General features: G+C 32.6%; 2 protein-coding genes across 5 annotated transcripts in view; both read right to left on the reverse strand.

The window, feature by feature from the left end:
- Positions 1–23,496, reverse strand: part of tmem19 (transmembrane protein 19) — a 1,055,620-nt gene that overhangs the window by 413,197 nt on the left and 618,927 nt on the right. The gene's annotated exons all lie outside the window — the stretch shown is intronic.
- Positions 1–23,496, reverse strand: part of slco1d1 (solute carrier organic anion transporter family, member 1D1) — a 48,959-nt gene that overhangs the window by 15,623 nt on the left and 9,840 nt on the right. For all 3 annotated transcript variants that reach the window (XM_073945615.1, XM_073945616.1, NM_001348086.1), the window contains 8 exon segments: positions 22,748–22,880; positions 20,304–20,431; positions 14,102–14,248; positions 11,343–11,441; positions 6,255–6,518; positions 5,838–6,002; positions 5,363–5,558; positions 63–228 (listed from right to left, as the gene is read on the reverse strand). In XM_073945615.1, coding sequence (XP_073801716.1) covers positions 63–228; positions 5,363–5,558; positions 5,838–6,002; positions 6,255–6,518; positions 11,343–11,441; positions 14,102–14,248; positions 20,304–20,431; positions 22,748–22,880 — 1,298 coding nt within the window.

A 23,496-nucleotide genomic window follows, 5' to 3' on the forward strand; every position in this document is an offset into this window, starting at 1 on the left:
CTATGGGGAAAACAGATTACGCAACGTTCACATCTCTGTCTGGAAGAATGGGAATGTCTTACCATCTCCTTGCCAATCCCAGTGGAGGTCTGGCAGCCAGCGAGGCAGGGGGAGGTGTAGGTCACGCCATTGCTGGCACAAATGGGATCCCAGTGCTTCAGAGAGCAAGAGCAGCCAATGTTGCACTGAGAGATGAGCGTTTCCGTCTGGTACGACACTTCTGGAGCCCTGGTGGAAAAGACACCAAATCACACGTCTTGATGGAGTTACAATGAATCAATCAATCATACAACAATCAATCATACAAATAATCAACCAACTCACCAGACAGACAACCAACCAATGAATAAATCAATCAATCCGCTATTCAGTCAGACAATCAATCAACAAACCAATCAAACAAACAAACTACAGACAGACAACATCAATCAATCAATCATACAAATAATCAATCAATCAACCAATCAATCAATCAGTCAATAAATCAATCAATCAATCCATCAGCAATCAGTAAGTCAGTCAGACAATTAATCAACAAACCAATTAAATTAACTAGAGAAAGACATTAATCGATTAATCAATTCTACAAATAATCAATAACCAGACAGACAGACAAACAGCCAACCAACCAACTAATCAATCAATCAATCAATCTAGACAATCAATCAATCAGTGAATCAGACAATCAATCAACAAACCCAACAAACAACAGACGGAAAACATCACTCGATTAATCAATTCTACAAATAATCAATAAATCAACCAGGCAGACAGACAAACAGCCAACCAACCAAATAATCAATCAATCAATCAATCAATCAATCAATCAATCAATCAATCAATCAATCTAGACAATCATTCAGTGAATCAGACAATCAATCAACCAAACAAACAAACTACAGATGGACAACATCACTCGATTAATCAATCATATAAATAATCAATAAATCAACCATCCAACAAATCAAATCATTCAATCAATTAGTCAATCAGTGAATCAGTCAGAAAATCAACCAACAAACCAATCAAACAAACTACAGACAGACAACATCAATCGATTGATCAATCATACAAATAATCAATAAATCAACAAACCAATCAATCAACAAACAAACTACAGACAGACAACATCAATCGATTAATCAATAATACAAATAATCAATAAATGAATCAACCAACCAAGCAAACAGACAAAGAGCCAACCAATCAATCAATCAATCAATCAATCAATCAATCAATCAATCAGTCAACCAATAAACCAATCAATCAATAAATCAATCAACTAACCAATTAAACAAACAAACATCAATCAATTATACAAATAATCAATAAATCAACCAATCAATCAATTTGTCAATCAATTAGGGAATCGGTCAGACAATCAAACCACAAACCATCAAATAAACTACAGACAGACATCATCAATCGATAGATCGATCATACAAATAATCAATCAGCAAATCAGTCAAACAATCAATCAACAAACCAATCAAACAAACTACAGACAGACAACATCAATCCATTAATCAATCATACAAATAATCAATAAATCAATCAACCAACCAATCAATCAATCAGCGAATTATTCAAACAATTAATCAACAAACAAATTACAGACAGACAACATCAATCGATTGAACAATAATACAAATAATCAATCAGTCAACCAATAAACCAATTAATCAATAAATCAATCAGCGAATCACTCAATCAATCAACAAACCAATTAAACAAACAAACTACAGACATTCAACATCAATCAACCATACAAATAATCAATAAATCAACCAATTAATCAATTAGTCTATCAATCAGAGAATCGGTCAGACAATCAATCAACAAACCAATCAAATAAACTACAGACAGGCAACATCAATCGATTAATCAATCATACAAATAATCAATAAATCAACCAACCAATCAATCAGTCAATCAATCAGCAATCAGCAAATCAGTCAATCAATAAACAAACCAATCAAACAAACAACAGACAGACAACATCAATCGATAAATCGATCATACAAATAATCAATCAGCGAATCAGTCAGACAATCAATCAACAAACCAATCAAACAAACAACAGACAGACAACATTAATCGATTGATCAATCATACAAATAATCAATAAATCAACAAACCAATCAATAAATCAGCGGATCAGTCAAACAATCAATCAACAAACCAATCAAACAAACAAACAAACCACAGACAGACAGACAACATCAATCGATTAATCAACCATATAATCAATACAAATACAAATAATAAATCAACCATCCAGACAGACAATCAATCAGTTAATTAATCAGATACTCAGTCAGACAATTAATCAACAAACAACATCAATCAATCAATTAACTAGCCAGCCAGCCAACCATTTAATAAACCATACAAACAATCACACAATCAACCAATAAACCAGACATACAATCAATCAATCAATCAACTAACTAATCAATCAATCAAACAGACAGACAATCGATCAATCAGTCACTATCAGTCGGTCATTAAATCTAAAAATAACTGTCGTTATCCATGTGGGATATAAAAGACGACATTAAAAGAAAAGACATTACTGTTGTGATTGCCAGTGGAGGTCACCTCCTGTAGTTTGTGGCAATCGCCAACGGCAGTTTCTATATGGGCGATTACAACTGAACGAACGCGCTCATCGACTCCTGGAACAGCTGACAAAAATCCAGACACTCGCACGCAGACACAGCTGCTGCTCATCTACACTGATTACAGGACTATACATACACCTCACCTTCATCCACACGTTGCCGAGTCTTGTTTCGCGTTTCTCTTGGTGTTTCTGATCCTTGCCTTGTTTCTCGTCTAGTCTGACCTCTCGCCTGAACATTGACCTCAATTTTTGGATTACCCTTATGGTACTGTTTTGCTCCTGTTCATGACCCTTGCCTGTACGACCTTGATTATTAAACTGGATTTTACCTGCCAATACTCCTGGGAGTCTCCTGTATTTCAGACCCATCTTCCGTTTTGTTCTGTCTCCTGGAAAACTCCTGGAATCCCCCCCCCCCCCCCCCCCCCCCACAGTGACCCCAGTCTACAGTTTGCGATCAGTTTGCTACTCGCCACTAACCCCAACAGTTCGATATTGCCTTCGTCGCTGCCAGAGCTTTCGACGCTACCTGAGCCTTCGGCATTGCCAGAGCTGCTGTCTGAGCCTCTATACTCTGAAATGACATTGCCATACCTGCCAACACTCCCGGGAGTCTCCCGTATTTCAGACCTATCTTACGTTTTGTTCTGTCTCCTGGAAAACTCCCGGAATTTCTCCCCCCAAGGACCCCAGTCTTCAGTTTGCGATCCCCCCTCTTTAGTTTGCTATTCGCCACCAACCCCAATGACCTCCCTCCAACCCCGCTCTTCAGTTCGGTAATGTCTTCGTCGCTGCCAGAGCTGCTAGAGTCTTCTTTGTTTCCCTGTGTGTTTCTTATCCTTGCCTCGTTTCTCATCATGATCCATTGCTGCCTAGTCTGACTTCTCATCTGTACATTGACCTTGATGTTTGGATTACCCTTATGGTACTGTTTTGCTCCTGTTCATGACCCTTGCCTGTACGACCTCGATTATTAAACTGCATTTGGATCTGCAAATCTGCTCTCAGCGTCTGCTTCACAACAGAAGACTCGGCCACAAAATGGATCCAGCAGGATTTTAGCTTATGCGTCTCCGTCAGGAGAATCGTTACATCGAGGAACACGTGAAAGACTTCATACAGGTAGCTAATTTTTCTTCTATGGATGACTTGTGTTTAATGGTTTTCTTTTATGGTGGACTGTCTGAGCCTCTATACTCTGAAATGACATTGCCATACCTGCCAACACTCCCGGGAGTCTCCCGTATTTCAGACCTATCTTACGTTTTGTTCTGTCTCCTGGAAAACTCCTGGAATTTCTCCCCCCCAAGGACCCCAGTCTTCAGTTTGCGATCCCCCCTATTTAGTTTGCTACTCGCCACAAACCCCAATGACCACCCTCCAACCCGGCTCTTCAGTTCGGTAATGCCTTCGTCACTGCCAGAGCTGCTAGAGTCTTCGTTGCTTTCCCTGTGTGTTTCTGATCCTTGCCTCGTTTCTCATCTTGATCCATTGCTGCCTAGTCTGACTTCTCGTCTGTACATTGACCTCGATGTTTGGATTACCCTTATGGTACTGTTTTGCTCCTGTTCATGACCCTTGCCTGTACAACCTCGATTATTAAATTGCATTTGGATCTGCAAGTCTGCTCTCAGCGTCTGCTTCACAACAGAAGTCTTGGCCACAAAATGGATCCAGCAGGATTTTAGCTTATGCGTCTCCGTCAGGAGAATCATTCCATCAAGGGATATATAAAAGACTTCTCACAGGTAGCTAGTTTCTCTTCAGTGGATGACTTGTGTTTAATGGTTTTCTTTCATGACTGTCTGAGCCTCTATACCAGTGGTCACCAAACTTGTTCCTGGAGGGCCGGTGTCCTGCAGATTTTAGCTCCAACCCTAATCAAACACACCTGAACAAGCTAATCAAGGTCTTACTAGGTATACTTGAAACATCCAGGCAGGTGTGTTGAGGCAAGTTGGAGCTAAACCCTGCAGGGACACCGGCCCTCCAGGACCAGGATTGGTGACCCCTGCTCTATACCAAGGATCACCAAACTTGTTCCTGGAGGGCCGGTGTCCTGCAGCTTTTAGCTCCAACCCCAATCAAACACACCTGAAGTAGCTAATCAAGGTCTTACTAGGTGAACTTGAAACACCCAGGCAGGTGTGTTGAGGCAAGTTGAAGCTAAACCCTGCAGGGCACCGGACCTTCAGAAACGAGATTGGTGACCCCTGCTCTATACTCTGAAATGACATTGCCATACCTGGCAACACTCCCGTTTTTCCCGGGAGTCTCCTGTATTTCAGACCCATCTCCTGTTTTGTTCTGTCTTCCGGAAAACTCCTGGAATCCCAACGGGACCCCAGTCTTCAGTTTGCGACCCTCCCTCTTGGGTTTGCTACTCTCCACCAACCGCAACGCTTCATCAACTTCATCACTGCCAGAGCCTTCGTCGCTACCTGAGCTGCCAAAGCGTGCACTGCTGCCAGAGCCTTTGTCGCTTTCCCTGTGTGTTTCTTATCCTTGCCTTGATCTATTGCCGCCTAATCTGACCTCTCCCCTGTACATCGATTTTTAGATTACCCTTATGGTACTGTTTTGCTCCTGTTCATGGCCCTTGCCTATCCGACCTCGATTATTAAACTGCTTCACAACAATTGCATTCAAATGAGTAGAAGTTTTGATCGGGAAAGGTCACAGGTCACAACTAAGCAAGCAAAATCAACGTCATAGTCGTATTTCTGCTGTGTTTACCCTTGGTACGTGACTGTAAGTCCCGCCACTTGTGAGTTGTCACACTGTAGGAAATACTGGATGAGCATTGAACAGAAAGCCAGAACCGACGCCACGATGCAGATCTTGGCCGCTCCGAGAACATTCACCTTAAATCTCTTCATTATAAACCCTCCAGTGACGATTCCCAGAGCCACGGCTGGGAGATTCATGATGCCTGCAAAGACCAAATGAACTCAATTCATCAATATTTATATTGGCGAATATTTGACTTCATTAACAATTCGTAGTTGTATAGAAATATATCTGATCATTTGGATTTAAATTTAATCTGTAGTAGAAGGACACTTTTTGCACTATATAGCTTTTGAACACTATGAATTGGAATATACTACTACTGTACACTACACGTGTACAAATACAATCTGTTCTTATATATCTTCCCCAGAAATTAATATTACACGTACTATAACAAAGCCAGCAAACAGAAACCCACCTATCAAGAATATTGCTCTTGATGCCGATTGGCCGTAAACTTGCTCCATGAACTTCGGCTTGAACGTGATCATCCCTATGAAACCACTGACTTGTATCAAACCGGTGCAAACCAGGAGCACATAGATTGTGTTGCTAAAGAGTTTCTTCAGTGACGGCAGAAAATCTGGACAACGTAAAAAAAGAGGTTTCGCATAAATCCAAGAGTAAGGTATGCTCAACGAGTCAATGCACCTACTGTAGGGATTAAAACACACAATTTATAAACACTTGACTTTCTTAGAAATAATAGTAACTTCATTGCAAGCTCCACATGCACAATGCCGGGACACGAACCAGCGACCTTCTTGCTGTGAAGCGACGGTGCTAACAACTGAGCACCGTGCCTCCCTTGTCTAATGTTGCATGTTTCGATTACCTTTAGCCAGGGCTGACATGGTGACCGGCGCGGGTTTGCTGGCAGGAGGATTGTGTTTGTTGTTGTCAGGGATGAAGCGCTCCTGCTCTCCTCCTTCTGGAGCACCTGGTTTCTTCTCACTTTCAGGCTCTCCCTGTCTGGTCAGAGACTTGGGAAGAAACCAGAACGGGATTCCGGCCAGCAGCATCACTCCACCCGTTACCAAGAAGCCCAGCCACCAGGCGCCGACCCAACGCGAGTCCTTATAGTTGATGGTGATGCTGTCTAGACAAAAAAACAAACAAACACACATTTCATTGATAAATTAACAATGTTTATGATGTTAGGTTCTAGCTAATAGTCAGATATAGAGGGCTGATATATGCAAATGTAGGTAAATTTTATTCCTATTGAATTTTGCATACAGTATGTATATAGTTGAAGTCAGAATTATTCGCCGCCCTTTTTTCTTTTTTAAATATTTCCCAAATGATGTTGAACAGATTCAGGAAATGTTCACAGTGTGTCTGATAATATTTTTTCTTCTGGAGAAAGTTTTATTTGTTTTATTTCGGCTGGAATAAAAGCAGTTTTAAATTTTTTAAACACCATTTTAAGGTCAGTATTATTAGCTGCTTTAAGCTATATTTGTTTCCGATAGTCTACAGAACAAACCATCGTTATACAATAACTTGCCTAATTACCCTAACCTGCCTAGTTAACCTAATTAACCTAGTTAAGCCTTTAAATGTCACTTTAAGCTGTATAGAAGTGTCTTGAAGAATATCTAGTCTAATATTATTTACTGTCATCATGACAAAGAGAAAATAAATCAGTTATTACAGATGAGATATTAAAACTATTATGATTAGAAATGTGCTAAAAAAATTAAAAAGAAATTGGGGAAAAAAATAAGCAGGGGGCTAATAATTCTGTTATATATATGCAACATATTTCCAAATATTACAAAAGTGCCAGTAAAAAATAAATAAATAAATGAAAAAATAAACATGTAAATAAATACAAACAAATAAATGATTAAATATTTATATTTATTTATATATTTTTTTCTGCCATTTTTGCTATATATATATATATATATATATATATATATATATATATATATATATATATAGTAACTTACAGTAAGTCCAGTAATAATACTGGGAAAAAAAATGTATTTACACGTAGAACTCCATTTATTTTGCTGTGTACTGTTTGTACTTACAGTACTGTATATCTTTACTATAGAAAAACACAGTAACGTTCACAATGCAACTGTAAAATACAACAACATACTGCAAAACTGTCTTATTTAAAACACAGTTAATATTACAGTCAAACATGGTGCAATTTACAAAAAAAAAATCATTAACAGTAAAATCAAAATACATTTTAGATTTAATAAATACAAAATACTATTGGCTGTTTATTTTAAAAAGGGGAGGAGTTACTTCATGTCCTTCTTTTCTATATGTTTTAGTCGAAATTATAAACTTAACGAACAAAAATGCAGATTTAAATGGTCATTTTGTCATATTTTCGACTGTATTTTGTATATTTGACATGTTTCATATCCAGTTGAAGTCGGAATCATTCGCCCCCGTTTATTTTTTCCCCCAATTTCTGTTTAACGGAGAGCAGATTTCTTCAACACATTTCTAATCATAATAGTTTTAATAACTCATCTCTAATTACTGATTTATTTTATCTTTGTCATGATGACAGTAAATAATATTAGACTAGATATTCTTCAAGACACTTCTATACAGCTTAAAGTGACATTTAAAGGCTTAACTATGTTAACTAGGCAGGTTAGGGTAATTAGGCAAGTTATTGTATAGCGATGGTTTGTTCTGTAGACTATCGGAAAAATATATAGCTTAAAGGGGCTAATAATATTGACCTTAAAATGGTGTTTAAAATATTAAAAACTGCTTTTATTCTAGCCGAAATAAAACAAATAAGACTTTCTCCAGAAGAAAAAATATTATAGGAAATACTGTGAACATTTCCTGAATCTGTTCAACATCATTTGTGAAATATTTAATACAGAAGTAAACAATTCAAAAGGGGGCGAATAATTCTGACTGTATGTGCAATGTAAATATGGACTTGTATGTCTTATATTGCCATATATCAGAGGGTAACTAACTGGGTCGGACTAGTTGAATTTTACTCAAACCACACTGCAATTGTGTGTCATATACTTATCATAAAGTCATGTCATTTATTAACACCTCTTTAAAACGAGTCTGACTTCAGATAATAGTCAACTTGAATACTTTCGGCTGCATTTTGAAAGTTAAACTTTTGAACTGAGTCGGCACCGATGACCTGGCCTTATCGATTAGACTGAAGGACAACAAACTTTTCGCATAATTCTCACGCAACAAGCACATCTGACTGAGTTAAAGTGGACAAAGGTAACAAGGTTATTTGTTTTTGTAAGCTGGATTTTTAATTTTATTTTTGAGAAATTTCTCTACAAAATAGCTTTGTCACATTGGTGTTGTCTGGAAATGTCTCATTTTGGTCCTGCTAACATACGAAACATTTTGGGATGAGTGTTGAAGCCTTCATTGCTCATATTTTCCGGTCCCACTTTATATTTAGTGACCTCTACTAGTATGTACTCATTTGTTGCAATGTGGTTATTGTGTAAATACATTTACCTGACTAAACTGTAATTACTTTTATAATTTTGACCATCCCTTAAACCTTAACCCACCCTTAAACCTGCCCATACCACCAAATCTTTCCTTACCCCTACCCATATCCTACCTCAAGAACAGCAGAAGTGCTCTGCAATACATTAAGGACACTAATGGACACTTGGTATAAAGTGGGACCCATTTTCCTTCTCTTATAAACATGTGATTTTGGGTTATTATGTTAAGGGTCGCTCTTTAAAAGAAGCTGGTTTCATTAAAAAATCGTTTTATTAAATATGTAATTTTCACATTTACAAATGCAGGTCTGCAAAAAGCAAACGACTCTTTGTGGTGCTCGAAACATCTGATCTTTAATATATATTTTTTTAGATAATATGAGTCTATAGAAAAGCATTTAAACTAATTCACATTTTTTTTTTGCATAAAATGCTTGTAATAACATTTGCATAAACGTTCCACAGAATCAAACTTAGCAGGACATTTTCAATTGCATTTATGAATTGGTATTATGTTTGCTCAGTTTTAAATATTGTCATAAGTTAAGGTCAGAATAAATGTGGTCATATTTTATTTTAAGGTACAATTATTCCTATAAATAAACAATTCATTTCAACTAATAAATAAACGAATAAATAAATGAGCAAACTAATATACAAACAAATGAATAAATAAAAAACAAGAAAACAAACAAACAAATAAACTACTAAATACATGAATAAGATACTGAAAAAAACTAATAAATAACTAAGATAAATAATTGAGATAATGGAAAAATAAACTACTAAATAAATATACAAATACATTAATTAATACATGAACAAACAAACAAAAAAATAAATAAATAAGATACAGAAAAAATAAACATACATAATAAATATATACAAAAATAAACTAATACATAAACAAACAATTGAATAAAAAAATAAATAAGATAAATAAATAAATTAATTAATAAGATAATGAAAAAATAAACAAATAATAAATATCTAAATAAATAAACTAATACATAAACAATTAAATAAATAAATTGGATAAATAAATAAGATAATGATAAAAATAAACCACTAAATAAATATATAAATAAATGAAATAATACATAAACAAACAAATAAACAAATTAATAAGACAATGAAAAAATAAACTTATAAATAAATACATAAATAAATAAACTAATACAAAAACAATTTAATAAATAAACAAAATAGGATAAATAAATAAATAGGATAATTAAAAAATAAACTACTGAATAAATATATAAATAAATGAACTAATGCATTAAAATATTTAAATAAATAAACAAAATAGGATAAATAAATAAATAAATAAATAAGACAATGAAAAAATAAACTACTTTATTAATCTATAAATAAATAAATACATAGAAAAACGATTAAATAAATAAAAAGATAATAAAAAATAAACAACTAAATATGTAAATAAATTAACAAATACATAAATAAACAATTAAATAAACAAATAGGATAAATAAATAAATAAGACAATGAAAAATAACCTACTAAATGAATATGTAGATAATTAAACTAATACATAAACAAACAAACAAACAATTAAATAAATAAATAAGATAATGAAAAATAAACTGCTAAATAAATATATAAATAAATAAACTAATATGTAAACAAAGAATTAAATAAATTCAGACACTGAAAAAAAAAACTACTAAATGAATATATAAATAAATAACTAATACATAAACAAACAATTAAATAAATAAATAGTATAAATAAATAAATAAATTGGATAAATAAATAGGATAAATATTTAAATAAATAGGACAATGAAAAAATAAACTACTAAATGACTATATAAATAAACAAACTAATATATAAACAAACAAACAATTAAATAAATAAATAAAATAAATAAGATAATAGAAATAAACTGCTTAATAAATATATAAATTAATACATAAAAAAACTATTAAATCAAATAAATAAAATTTCAAACGGTTCCTTTTCCATGTATTGCACAAGCACATTTTAAAGGATTTTATCATTCATTTTGCTAATCATCTTATAATTCATTAAGATATAGTATTAGGTAGTATTAGGGATGTAGCGTCGATTGTGCAAAGAATGTAATTTATAACTATTAATAAACAGCGAATACCCTAATAATAAACAGGTAATAATCCACTGACTATTTAACAGTGAAAATTGGTCCTTAAACTAAATTGGTACCAATATATTTGACATTTTTTACAATAATTAGGTAAACACACTTGTCTTCAATGTTTAATATGTACATAAAATTGTCATATAATTTGATGCAGACACCAGAAAAGCGTCTCATCTTTGACCCAGGAAAGAGTCATTGTAGGGTAAAGAGCAGTTATCAGTTCAACACAAAAAATATAGCGTTTTTCATTGGCCGAACAGGTAAAAATGTTTACACTTTGACATAATCATGTTACCTAAGTCCACCGTTCCAATGTCCACGTACAGCTTGGCACAGAACGAGCCCAGCATGAATCCAAACATCGGCCCCATGATTCCCACCGTCTGTATGAGAGCTGGAGGAAAAGATTTACAGTCAAATTTCCACAAAATAAAACAAATATATTAGGAAATGTACTTGCTCTGTTAAATAAGAGCTTGAAAAAGAACTACAATTTCACAGGAGCACTAACAAACTGATTTATTAATTACTTATTAATAGTTAAAGTTGTGTTCAGGTATTGGGGATTAGGGATTTAGAATAAGATCAAACCTTAAAAGTGCTAATAAACAGTTATTATCTCTATTTTAATACATTTAATACACAAGAGCACATTTAGTACAATTAAGCACGCACTAATTTTTTGCTCATAACAATAGGGTATTTACTGAGGTTTATAAGTCAAAGAGCAATAAATACAATTTCAAGTATATAAATTCAATAAATAAGACAATGAAAAAAAAAACTACTAAATAAATATATACATAAACTAACACATAAACAAAACACTATTAAATAAATAAATAAATCAGACAATGAAAAAATAAACTACTAAATAAATATGTCAATAAACAAACTAATACATAAACAAACAAACAATTAAATAAATAAGATAATTAAAAAATAAACAACTAAATAAATATAGAAATAAATAAACTAATACATAAACAAACAAACAAAAAATAAATAAATAAGATAATGAAAAATAAACAACTAAATAAATATATAAATAAATAAACATACACAAACAAACAAACAAACAATTAAATGAACCCAGGCTCATTCTGGAAACGTAGCCCCGCCGACGTTTCTGGAGGCTGCGAAATATGTTCCTGGAGGTACGTACTTGAGCAGTTTTTGTTTTCGGAATCCGCAAGAGGCTGCTGTGCACGTTTTTCCGCGTCTCGAACGCCTCTCGTGAGAGCGCGCCATTCGCGCCCACGCTGTTCTCGCGTAAAAAGCCACCAGAGGCTGCTGTCGAGCGACTATCTGTCCAACTGACTGACTGACTGAATGACTGAATGACTGACTGGGCGGCCCGCCAATCGGCTGACCCAGCCACACTCCTCCTCCTTCTTCCCTAAACCCGAGCAACGATTTACAAAAGCCGTCCAGAAAAAGAAAAGCCCTTGTCCAATTTTGAGTTTTTGGATTTCACCGCATTCTCGCCCCGTTACAAACTCTTTTTCTTTATTTTTTGCATTCTGTTTTTTGTCTCACCTGATTTTTAGAACCGCTCTTTCCCTGGACTCGAACCCAGTTGTTGCCGCGGCCGGCTCCTCCTCCGGGCCTTCGCTTAGCTCCGCCGATGTAACACGATGAACTAACCGGACAAACTGGTTGCAGCGGGAAAGCCCTCTACATGGAGGCGAGCCATCCGCCGGCGAGCACGAAGAGGAGCAGCGTCACAACGCCCTGTAGCGTTCACTTTAAAAAACTAAATTCGACCATACGTACCTCCGGCCACGTAAATCGCGGCCTTCAGAAACGTCCGCGGGGCTACGTTTTCAGAATGAGCTTGGGTTGAATTAAATAAACAAATAAATATGATAAATAAATAAATAAAATAATGAAAAAATAAACTATTAAATAGATATATAAATAAACTAAAACATAAACAAATAAACAATTAAATAAATAAATAAGACAATGAAAAAATAAACAAATAAATAAATATATAAATAAATAGACTAGTACATATAAAAACAAACATTTAAATAAAAATAAATAAGATAATGAAAAAATAAACTACTAAATAAATATGTAAATGAATCAACTAATACACAAACAAACAAACAAACAATTAAATAAATAAATAAATAAATAAGATAATGAAAAAATAAACAATTAAGTAAATATATAAATGAATTGATTAAAACATAAACAAACAATTAAATAAATATTTTAATAAATAAATAGGATAAATAAATAAATAAATAAATAAATAAATAAATAAATAAATAAGACAATAAAATTATAAACTACTAAAATATATAAATAAATACATAAATAAATAAACAATTAAATAAATAAATAAGAAAGTGAAAAAATAAACAACTAAATATATAAATAAATAAACTAATACACAAACAAACAATTAAATAAATACATAAGATAATGAAAAAAAAATAAACAATTAAATAAATATACAAATTAATTAATTAATTAATACATAAACAAACAATTAAATAAATATTTAAATAAATAAATAAAATTATAAACTACTAAAATAAATATATAATAAATAAATGAATACATAACTAAACCAACAATTAAATAAATACATAATAAATAAATAAATAAATAAATAAATAAATAAATAAATAAATAAATAAATAAATAAGATAATGAAAAAAATGACTAAATAAATTATTAATTACTTATTAATAGTTAAAGTTGGGTTTAGGTATTAGGGATTAGAGATTTCGAATTAGATCATACTTTATAAGTGCTAATAAACAGTTAATATCTCTATTTTAATACAATACAAGAGCACATTTAGTACAATTAAGCACGCATCATTTTTTTCTCATAAGAATAGGGTATTTACTGAGGTTTATAAGTCAAATAGCAATAAACACAGCGCAAATTTCAAGTATATAAATTAAATACAAATGTATTTTGGAAGTGAATGAAATATTTAAGCGCTTGCAGTGTAATTAGCCGGACACAAACAGGCTAAAAGCAGGTGTACATCAAAAACGGTAACATAATATTTAGACAAGTTATTCTTACCCAGGTAAAAAGCAGTGTTTTCCTCTCTTGAAAAATCATCCAGGTAAGACAAGCCAAGAGGCATGACAGGCGTCTCTCCAATCCCACGAAGCATGTTTCCCAGAAACACAAAGAGCCACAAGGAGGAACTGGAGGCTTTTTCACACTCTATAACAATAAAAACAACAACAGATGAACAGCTCTGCTCTACAAAGGCAACGTGCAGTACAGTTACTGAGACTTTTATCTCAGTATGTTGATGTACTTTCTAATGCAATGCAATATTGAGTAGTAAAGTCGTAGAGTGAAAGTTTGTTATCACAGAATAAAGCCTGAGAGGCAGCCTGACACAAAGCAGAGCACTGAAGAGCTTTTGAAAACAACAGTCCTGGATGTACTTTATCACGCTTATTACATGGCTACTTGCCACAACACATCACAATTAGACACAAAACTTTATTCTGAGCTGTGATAGTTTATTAATTCTTAAATTAAATGCAAAGCTGACAGACACTAAAACAGCTGATGGAGTATACACTAACCTGTGCATTATTCAGACACTAGATGGCGCCAAACAGTCAAAAACACAACAGAAACTAAAACAGCTGATGGAGTATACACTAACCTGCGCATTATTCAGACACTAGATGGCGCCAAACAGTCAAAAACACAACAGAAACTAAAACAGCTGATGGAGTATACACTAACCTGCGCATTATTCAGACACTAGATGGCGCCAAACAGTCAAAAACACAACAGAAACTAAAACAGCTGATGGAGTATACACTAACCTGCACATTTTTCAGACACTAGATGGCGCCAAACAGTCAAAAACACAACAGAAACTAAAACAGCTGATGGAGTATACACTAACCTGCACATTTTTCAGACACAAGATGGAGACAGTCAAAAACACAACAGAAACTAAAACAGCTGATGGAGTATACACTAACCTGCGGATTATTCAGACACAAGATGGAGACAAACAGCCAAAAACACAAAGCTGACTTAAGCTAATACAGCTGATGGAGTATACACTAACCTGCGCATTATTCAGACACTAGATGGAGACAAACAGCCAAAAACACAAAGCTGACAGACACTAAAACAGCTGATGGAGTATACACTAACCTGCACATTATTCAGACACAAGATGGAGACAGTCAAAAACACAACAGAAACTAAAACAGCTGATGGAGTATACACTAACCTGCGTATTATTCAGACACTAGATGGAGATAAACAGTCAAAAACACAACAGAAACGAAAACAGCTGATGGAGTATACACTAACCTGCGTATTATTCAGACACTAGATGGAGACAAACAGTCAAAAACACAAAGCTGACAGACAATAAAACAGCTGATGGGGTATACACTAACCTGTGCATTATTCAGACACAAGATGCAAACTGTCAAAAACACAAAGCTGACAGAAACGAAACTGGCTGAATGGAGCATACACTAACCCTCATATTATTTATCCACAAGATGGCGCCAAAGAATCAAAAACCATGGCATGACAGACAAGCATAAGGTTCCTGGATGAGCCTGTGTTATTCAGTGGTTGTTCTCTGGAAATAACATACCTTGGAATGCTGCGACTGACCAATCAGAATCAAGTATTCCAGACTGCCGTGTAAAAATAAGAGATAACTCCATAATTCAGAGCAGTTTCATTGTAAATAAACATAACTGAAACAGTCAGTAATATGGAGGGGGAAACTAGAAATGATAAATAATAAAGATAAATAGCACACATCAGAAAAGTTACATAAACAAATTGCACAGTTTACCCTGTTAAAAATAATGGCCAGTTAATGGATGAAGTTATCAAATCTCATTCACTTTTTCTGATCAACCTTAAACGTCACTTTAAGAAAGCCCAGATCTATACGTGAAAACATACGATTGGTTCCCTGTTTATGCTTATTTAGGACGAAATTAGTGTTTTTTTTAGTTTAAACACACCAAGATAGACATGTTTACATGTTTACATTATTACGTGTGTTTGCTGGTTTAAACACACATCCAAACAGCGTATTACGGAGCATGTTACGGAGCTTTAAGAAAGGAAATGCTGCTGTTTTTATAGTAATTTCAGAGTACTTTTAAGCCTAACTATAATGATTACAATTATATCACATTTGACATACTGCCACCTTTCATTGAAAGATTCAAAATACGTGATAAATACGGGAAAATGCTTAAATGGGATAGAAGAGTAAAATATAGGAGAATTCCCCCAAAAATAGTCAAATTGACAGATTTTTTACAGTGTTTTGGTGAACTGTCCCTTTAATAAGCTACTGTAATAAACATGGTAAAATATGAAATCTTCCTAACGAATTGACCTTATTCTAAAATGTGGAAGTGCGCCTGTTTTTACAAATGTTTTAGAACTTTCGATTAAGTCGCCTATGGGAGAAATGACTAGAAATAATAATAATATTATTAATTATTAAATAATTATAAAATATTATTATTATTAAATAATTATAAAATAATAATAAACGACAGAAAATGGACAAATTACTTACTCTATAAACAAATTTTTGCATGACTATACAAACCAAGTAGAATAATATAATAAGAAAATATCAGTTTGCAAAGATTCATTCGCACGAATCGGGTCATTCGCGCATATCGCGGCGCAGGATGTCTATGCGCGCCTTTGCATTGACTTAACATGTAAATCACTAGCGCTTGTCGTTTCTTCCGCGTCTGGTGTGAATGCAGCATAAGAGGGACGTGGTTTAGAATATTGATAAACAGTTGCAATGAAAGCTCTCAAGTTGACTTCAACAGAAGGATCGTAACTTTAAATGCGAAAGCAGATGGCCATATTTTGATCAAAGATTACCAAAACAATACTTATTTTTTCACTGGATTATCACCTTAAGAATAACAATCCTAGCTAGCGAAATAAACATTGTAAAATCAAACTCTTTAAAACACCACCTCGGATTTTGTAGTGACTCTTGTTTTTTCCAAAATGCGACAACATTGAACCATGAGACTTCATTCGTAGACTTCAGCGTTTCTTCACATCATTTCGTCGAGTTGTTCGCAACACTTTTGCGCATGTCCACAGAATTCGCCACACCAATCCTCTTTGCAACTCGGCGGCTAACATTAGTAGTGTCATGCTGTGTTCACACCACACGCGCATGCACGTAAATTGCGATAATTACGCTTAAATACATACATTTTGAGTTTACTTGCTTCATTCACGCAACAAATTCACTTCACAATAGATGCAGATTCACGTCATGGGCAGGGCTTCTGTCTGTTCGATGACTAGTTTCGTTGCTAAATTGCTAACATGGATTTTATTGAGAGATTATCTGTGTTTACGTGCTTTAGGAAGGCTGAAAAACAGCATAGATTTGTTCGACGCCGTGTCTGAGTCCTGTAGGTCCTTTCAGAGGTGCACCCAGCACTGTGACTTCATCAACTCCTCCAGAAATTGTACCTGGATGATGGAACCTTTCAGTAATGCTTCTGACTGATCCAAGCTCAGTTTTGATGAACTGTCGTCCAGAGTCGGGACACCAACAATAGGCACTACATCATAATCACGCCTCTACAAGAGCAAGCTCCTGATTGGCGGTGCAAATGTTCGCTAAAGTTTCCAAGTCGTTAAGCGAATCAAACACGAAAACGTTCAACTGGCGTGTTTCATTGGCACAAATCAGATCATTCGCATGAAACGCGTCATTCGTGCCACGCCATTCCTGCAGCAGGATGTCTATTCGCGTCTTTGCATTGACTTAACATGTAAATCACTCACGCTTCATGCTTCATCCGTGTCTGGTGTGAATGCAGCATCAGCCTTCACATGCTAGCAACGATTTTCTTCTATAGTCGAATATTTTGGCTTGTCTGGTACGAAAGCAGCAGCATCAATGCTAAAGTTTTAAATAAAAGTGAAAACGTCGACAAAAAGACTCACTACTTTCATGTTTACAACTTCAAGTGCAGTTATATAGAGCTAATTTTCAGATAATGATATCAGAATTTACCAGTATTTTGGAATCAAGTGCTAATGGTGCTTTATCGGGGATTTTGCGGAACGCCCTTTCCTGTGCGTACAGCAAATCAAAACATTTCCGGTAAAGTTGTTCCAGAAATTTCGACCGCATTACAAGGTGTGAAAGGTGCTATCACGAAACGCATGTTGCTGTTTTGCAAAACACTTTGTTACTGCACTTTGCCCTTTTGAGGGCCGAACTGCACACATGATCCGCAACACAACTCCAGCATCTGCACCCCCGAGGTTAGATTTCGAGATGTATCGATTACATAGAAGCGAATCAAAGTCAACACAGGTGGCTTCCAAAAAAGTTCAAAAACGAGAAGCAGAATCTCGAGTGACAGGTCAGTGCCGGCAAGGTATTATGGGTATAGCGCAATCATATTACAAGCCAAACAGTAAATAATGAGTTCCCAGCTCAACTTTCCAAACTTCAAAGTTGATATCTTGTCAAATGTAACCTCAGTTTTAGAATGAAAAATGTAGTCGAAAGGTTACTTTCAATAAATTGTACAGTATATTCGTTAAATAACTACAAAACGTTACTTGTTTTATTGAATATGTGGATAAAATGTATATATTTTAACTATATGATTACAAATATATATGGATAATGGCTAAGCCCTATGAATTTGCACAAAATAATACATTTTTACTAGATTTTATTTTATTTATCAATGTATTTTTACCAAATTGTCATCGAATCTCGATTGACTTTAGTCTCTTTTAGCTAAATACTGGCTAGTTTGTATAAATTTGTAGTTCATCATGTGATTCATGAGAACTATTTTGACATATTCTCGGCTAAATTTATACGAATACGCACAGTATTTTTACATTTCGTATGTTTTCTTTTTAGCAGATGGGTCGCTAATGAATTTCATCTCATTTGTATAGATTTGTACGATCTCGTTTAGCATAAAATGTGGCTAATTTATACAAAATGTACTGTCGGAATCTCATTTATAGCGATTTATGAACATACATATGATTTATATAGAGCTTCGGTCTAATACATTTGAACATGCATGTACATTTTCGTAATTCCAAAGGTTGAAAAAAAAAAAAAATATATATATATATATATATATACACACACACACATACATATATTACATATATATTACATATATAAATATATATATATATATATATATATATATATATATATATATATATATATATATATATATATATATATATATATATATAAATATACACACACACATACATATATTACATATATATTACATATATAAATATATATATATATATATATATATATATACACTGTTTATAAATTGCCATTTTTGCTTTATATGTGGCATATATGACATACATTTTATATATATTTTTTTAATTTATGTGAAATCCAAACATAAATATAATATATATGTAATTTATGTAATTATGATATATTGCCATATATTAGATTTCTATAATGGATAAAAAAGGTTTATATGTTTATAATAAATATTATTGATGTGTGTATTAAAGTTCAATAAATAAATAAATAAATCAACAAATAAATGAATAAATAAATAAATAAATGATAGAATGAATAAATAAATAAATAAATAAATAAACAAATAAATTACTAAATAAACATATCAACAAATAAATAAATAAATAAACAAATAAATTACTAAATAAACATATCAACAAATAAATAAATAAATAAACAAATAAATTACTAAATAAACATATCAACAAATAAATAAATAAATAAATAAATAAATAAATAAATAAATAAATCAACAAATAAATAAATACATAAATACATCAACAAATAAATAAATAAATAAATCAACAAACAAATAAAAAAATAATAATAAATAAATCAACAAATAAAAGAATAAATAAATACATTCATAAAATTCCAAAAATAAATAAAATCATTTTATATAATAATACAATATATAATAAAACTAAATAAAATATGTATATTTATAATTCAAATTAGCTTATATTTTGCTTTGTAACAACTTCCAATAATATTCAGATGAAATGTAACATTGAAGAACAAACTTGATTCAATGCGAAGAAGACGACTCAATAAACTAGCGACCTTATCAATCAGCAGCATACGATGGCCCCATGAGTTTATTATTATTGTGAAAATATGGTTGCAGTCTATGGCTGAATCTCTTATCTGAGGTATGTTCAGGGTCAGGGCTGAACTGCTTACCTGCTTGAGACTCCACAGTAGGAATTTCACTATCTTGTGCAAGACTCGCATTTGTAAGGCACGGCAGAACATTCTCTGTACCGTTTACCGAGGCCGAGAAATGAGAAATGGTTGACTCGTATTTGTACCTGTGGACGACAAACACACAATAATGCAAAACATAGTCATTTAGCAGATGCTTTTATCCACAGTAACAATTGAGGAGGCGTTGACAATTGAGGAAACAGTGCTCAGAGAATTAAGTGCTAGGAGTTAGGAGTGGGAGTGTTGTTTCTACAGGTGGTTTGTCAAGCCCGCTCACCTGTATGAGGCACACCTCATAGATGCACAATGCTTTTTACATTTGAATTATTTTTTAAAACGATATAGAGTGATTCTATGAAAGCTTATGGTCCAAGACTGGTGCAAGTGTAAATGAAAGAGTGCGCTTTCGACAGGTGGTTTGTCAAGCCCACCTGTGTGAGGCACACTCAGAATTTAGAGGTTGTTGTGTGGTATAGTGGGGTTGGGGTGGGGATGTGGGGGGGGGGGGGGGGGGTGGATTCTTGGATTTGTTCATGGGTTCGGGTGATCATGGAAGAGATGGGTATTTAGTTGTCATGATACTAGAATGATACAAGAGAATCAGCAGTCCGTGTGGGAATGAATCATTCCACCAGTAAAGATCAGTGAATGGAAAGGTTTTGGAAAGTGACTTATAGTCTCTCTGATTATGTATGTATGTATGTATGTATGTATGTATGTAGGTAATTATGTAGGTATTTATTTATATATTTATTTATTTATTTGTTAATTTATTTATTTATTCATTTATTTGTTGATTGATTGATTTATTTATTTATTTGTTTGTTGATTAATTTATTTGTTCATTTATTTGTTTATTTATTCATTTATTGATTTATTTGTTGATTTATTTATTTATTTATTCATTTATTTGTTGATTTCTTTATTTATTTGTTTATTTATTCATTTATTTGTTGATTTATTTATTTATTCATTTATTTATTTGTTGATTTATTTATTTATTCATTTATTTGTTGATTTATTTACTTATTCATTTATTCATTTGTTGATTTATTTATTTATTCATTTATTTATTTGTTGATTTATTTATTTATTCATTTATTTGTTGATTTATTTATTTATTTATTCATTTATTTGTTGATTTCTTTATTTATTTGTTTATTTATTCATTCATTTGTTGATTTATTTATTCATTCATTTATTTATTTGTTGATTTATTTATTTATTTATTTATTTATTTGTTGATTTATTTATTTATTTATTTATTCATTTGTTGATTTATTTATTTATTCATTTATTTGTTGATTTATTTATTCATTTATTTATTTTTTCATTTGTTGATTTATATATTTATTCATTTATTTGTTGATTTATTTATTCATTTATTCATTCATTTGTTGATTTATTTATTCATTTATTTATTTGTTGATTTATTTATTTATTCATTTATTTGTTGATTTATTTATTCATTTATTCATTCATTTGTTGATTTATTTATTCATTTATTTATTTGTTGATTTATTTATTTATTCATTTATTTGTTGATTTATTTATTTATTTGTTGATTTCTTTATTTATTCATTCATTTATTCATTTGTTGATTTATTTATTTATGTATTCATTTATTTGTTGATTTGTTTATTTATTCCTTTATTTATTTATTTATTTATTCATTCATTTATGTATTTGTTGATTTATTTTGTCATTTAATTATTTATTCATTTATTTATTTAATTTTTCATTTATTTATTGATTTATTTGTTGATTTATTAATTCATTTAGATGTTTATTTGTTTATTTATTTATTCATTTCTTTATTTGTTGATTTATTTATTTATTTATTTATTTATTTATTTATTCGTTTGTTTATTTATTTACTTATTTATTTATTTATTTATTCATTTATTTGTTTATTTATTTATTTATTTATTTATTCATTCATTCATTCATTCATTCATTTACTTGTTGATTATTTATTTTGTCATTTATTTATTTATTGATTCATTTATTCATTTATTTGTTGATTTATTTATTATTTATTTATTTATTTATTTGATTTCATTTTAGTTGTCTTTTATGTCTTTAGTTTAATTTCCAAATTGAATCCTCATTGCACTTAACAAGTTTACAAAGATAAGAAAGCTTGTTAACAAGTTTTTAATGATAAACGAAGGAATTATAATGCTTTGTTTCGTTATTTTTTTTACATTCACAAGTAGCAGGGTATTTACAGCTACTGTGTATTTATGGCAGCACAGTCGCATATTGCTATTACACCTCAAAACCTTAATCCCTTAGTTCCGCGGTGGCACCACTCACGGCGGTAGTGGTCATTTTGAAGTGCCACCCATTGTATGAAGAAACTGGCCTTAGTTGTGTTAGCTAAACGTAAAAATGTCTTAATGTTTGTGTAAACTTACTGTCCTTGGAAGAAATGCGGCATCGCTGTTATGAAGGATCCTGCGGACATGACTAAACATCCAGCTGCTATCAGCCGCGGCCTGTGAAGCTTAGCACCAAAGTAACTCACGAAAGCTATTACAAACAGATTACCTGAAAACAAGAAGGAAATGACGTTCTGTTAGAATTCTACTTATTCGAGAGCGCAAAGAGAGAGGTAGAGTTGAATTGTTAGCGCTTCTGTGATACTGTAGTTATTTTTCAAGATTCCAAAGTGATTTTTAACAGAGCAAGCAATGATCTTCGGGAGAAAGTTTAATTTATTTTAGTTTGGCTGAAATTTATTTTTCATATATTTTTTTCCATTATGTTTATTAAATTATGTCCAATAGTCTTTTTTCTTCACTTCATAGCTTCTGCGCTGCCTCCAGTAGTGTTTGTTTATATTATTGTATTTTTATAGATATTTAACCAATCATATTTCAGCAATTGTGTTGCCGGGGTCAACGAAAATCTGCCTTGAGGTCTTTAGAATTTAAAATGCACGCTTGATTAGCAATTCATAATTGAACCTGTTTCTTCAACCAATCAGAATTTGCTATGACATATTAAGACATGTCATGCATGAATTTGTCGGATTTACATATGTAACTTCCGCCGGTCCTACGCCACCCAACCCGCTCCGAGCTGGTATCGAACCGGTGACCTTCCGCATGGGAGTCGCTTGCTCTACCAAGGAGGCTAAAGACCATGGCCTCTAGCGAATGTC

The sequence above is a fragment of the Danio rerio genome, chromosome 4 (genome assembly GCF_049306965.1).
Source record: "Danio rerio strain Tuebingen ecotype United States chromosome 4, GRCz12tu, whole genome shotgun sequence".
NCBI classification, from domain to species: domain Eukaryota; kingdom Metazoa; phylum Chordata; class Actinopteri; order Cypriniformes; family Danionidae; genus Danio; species Danio rerio.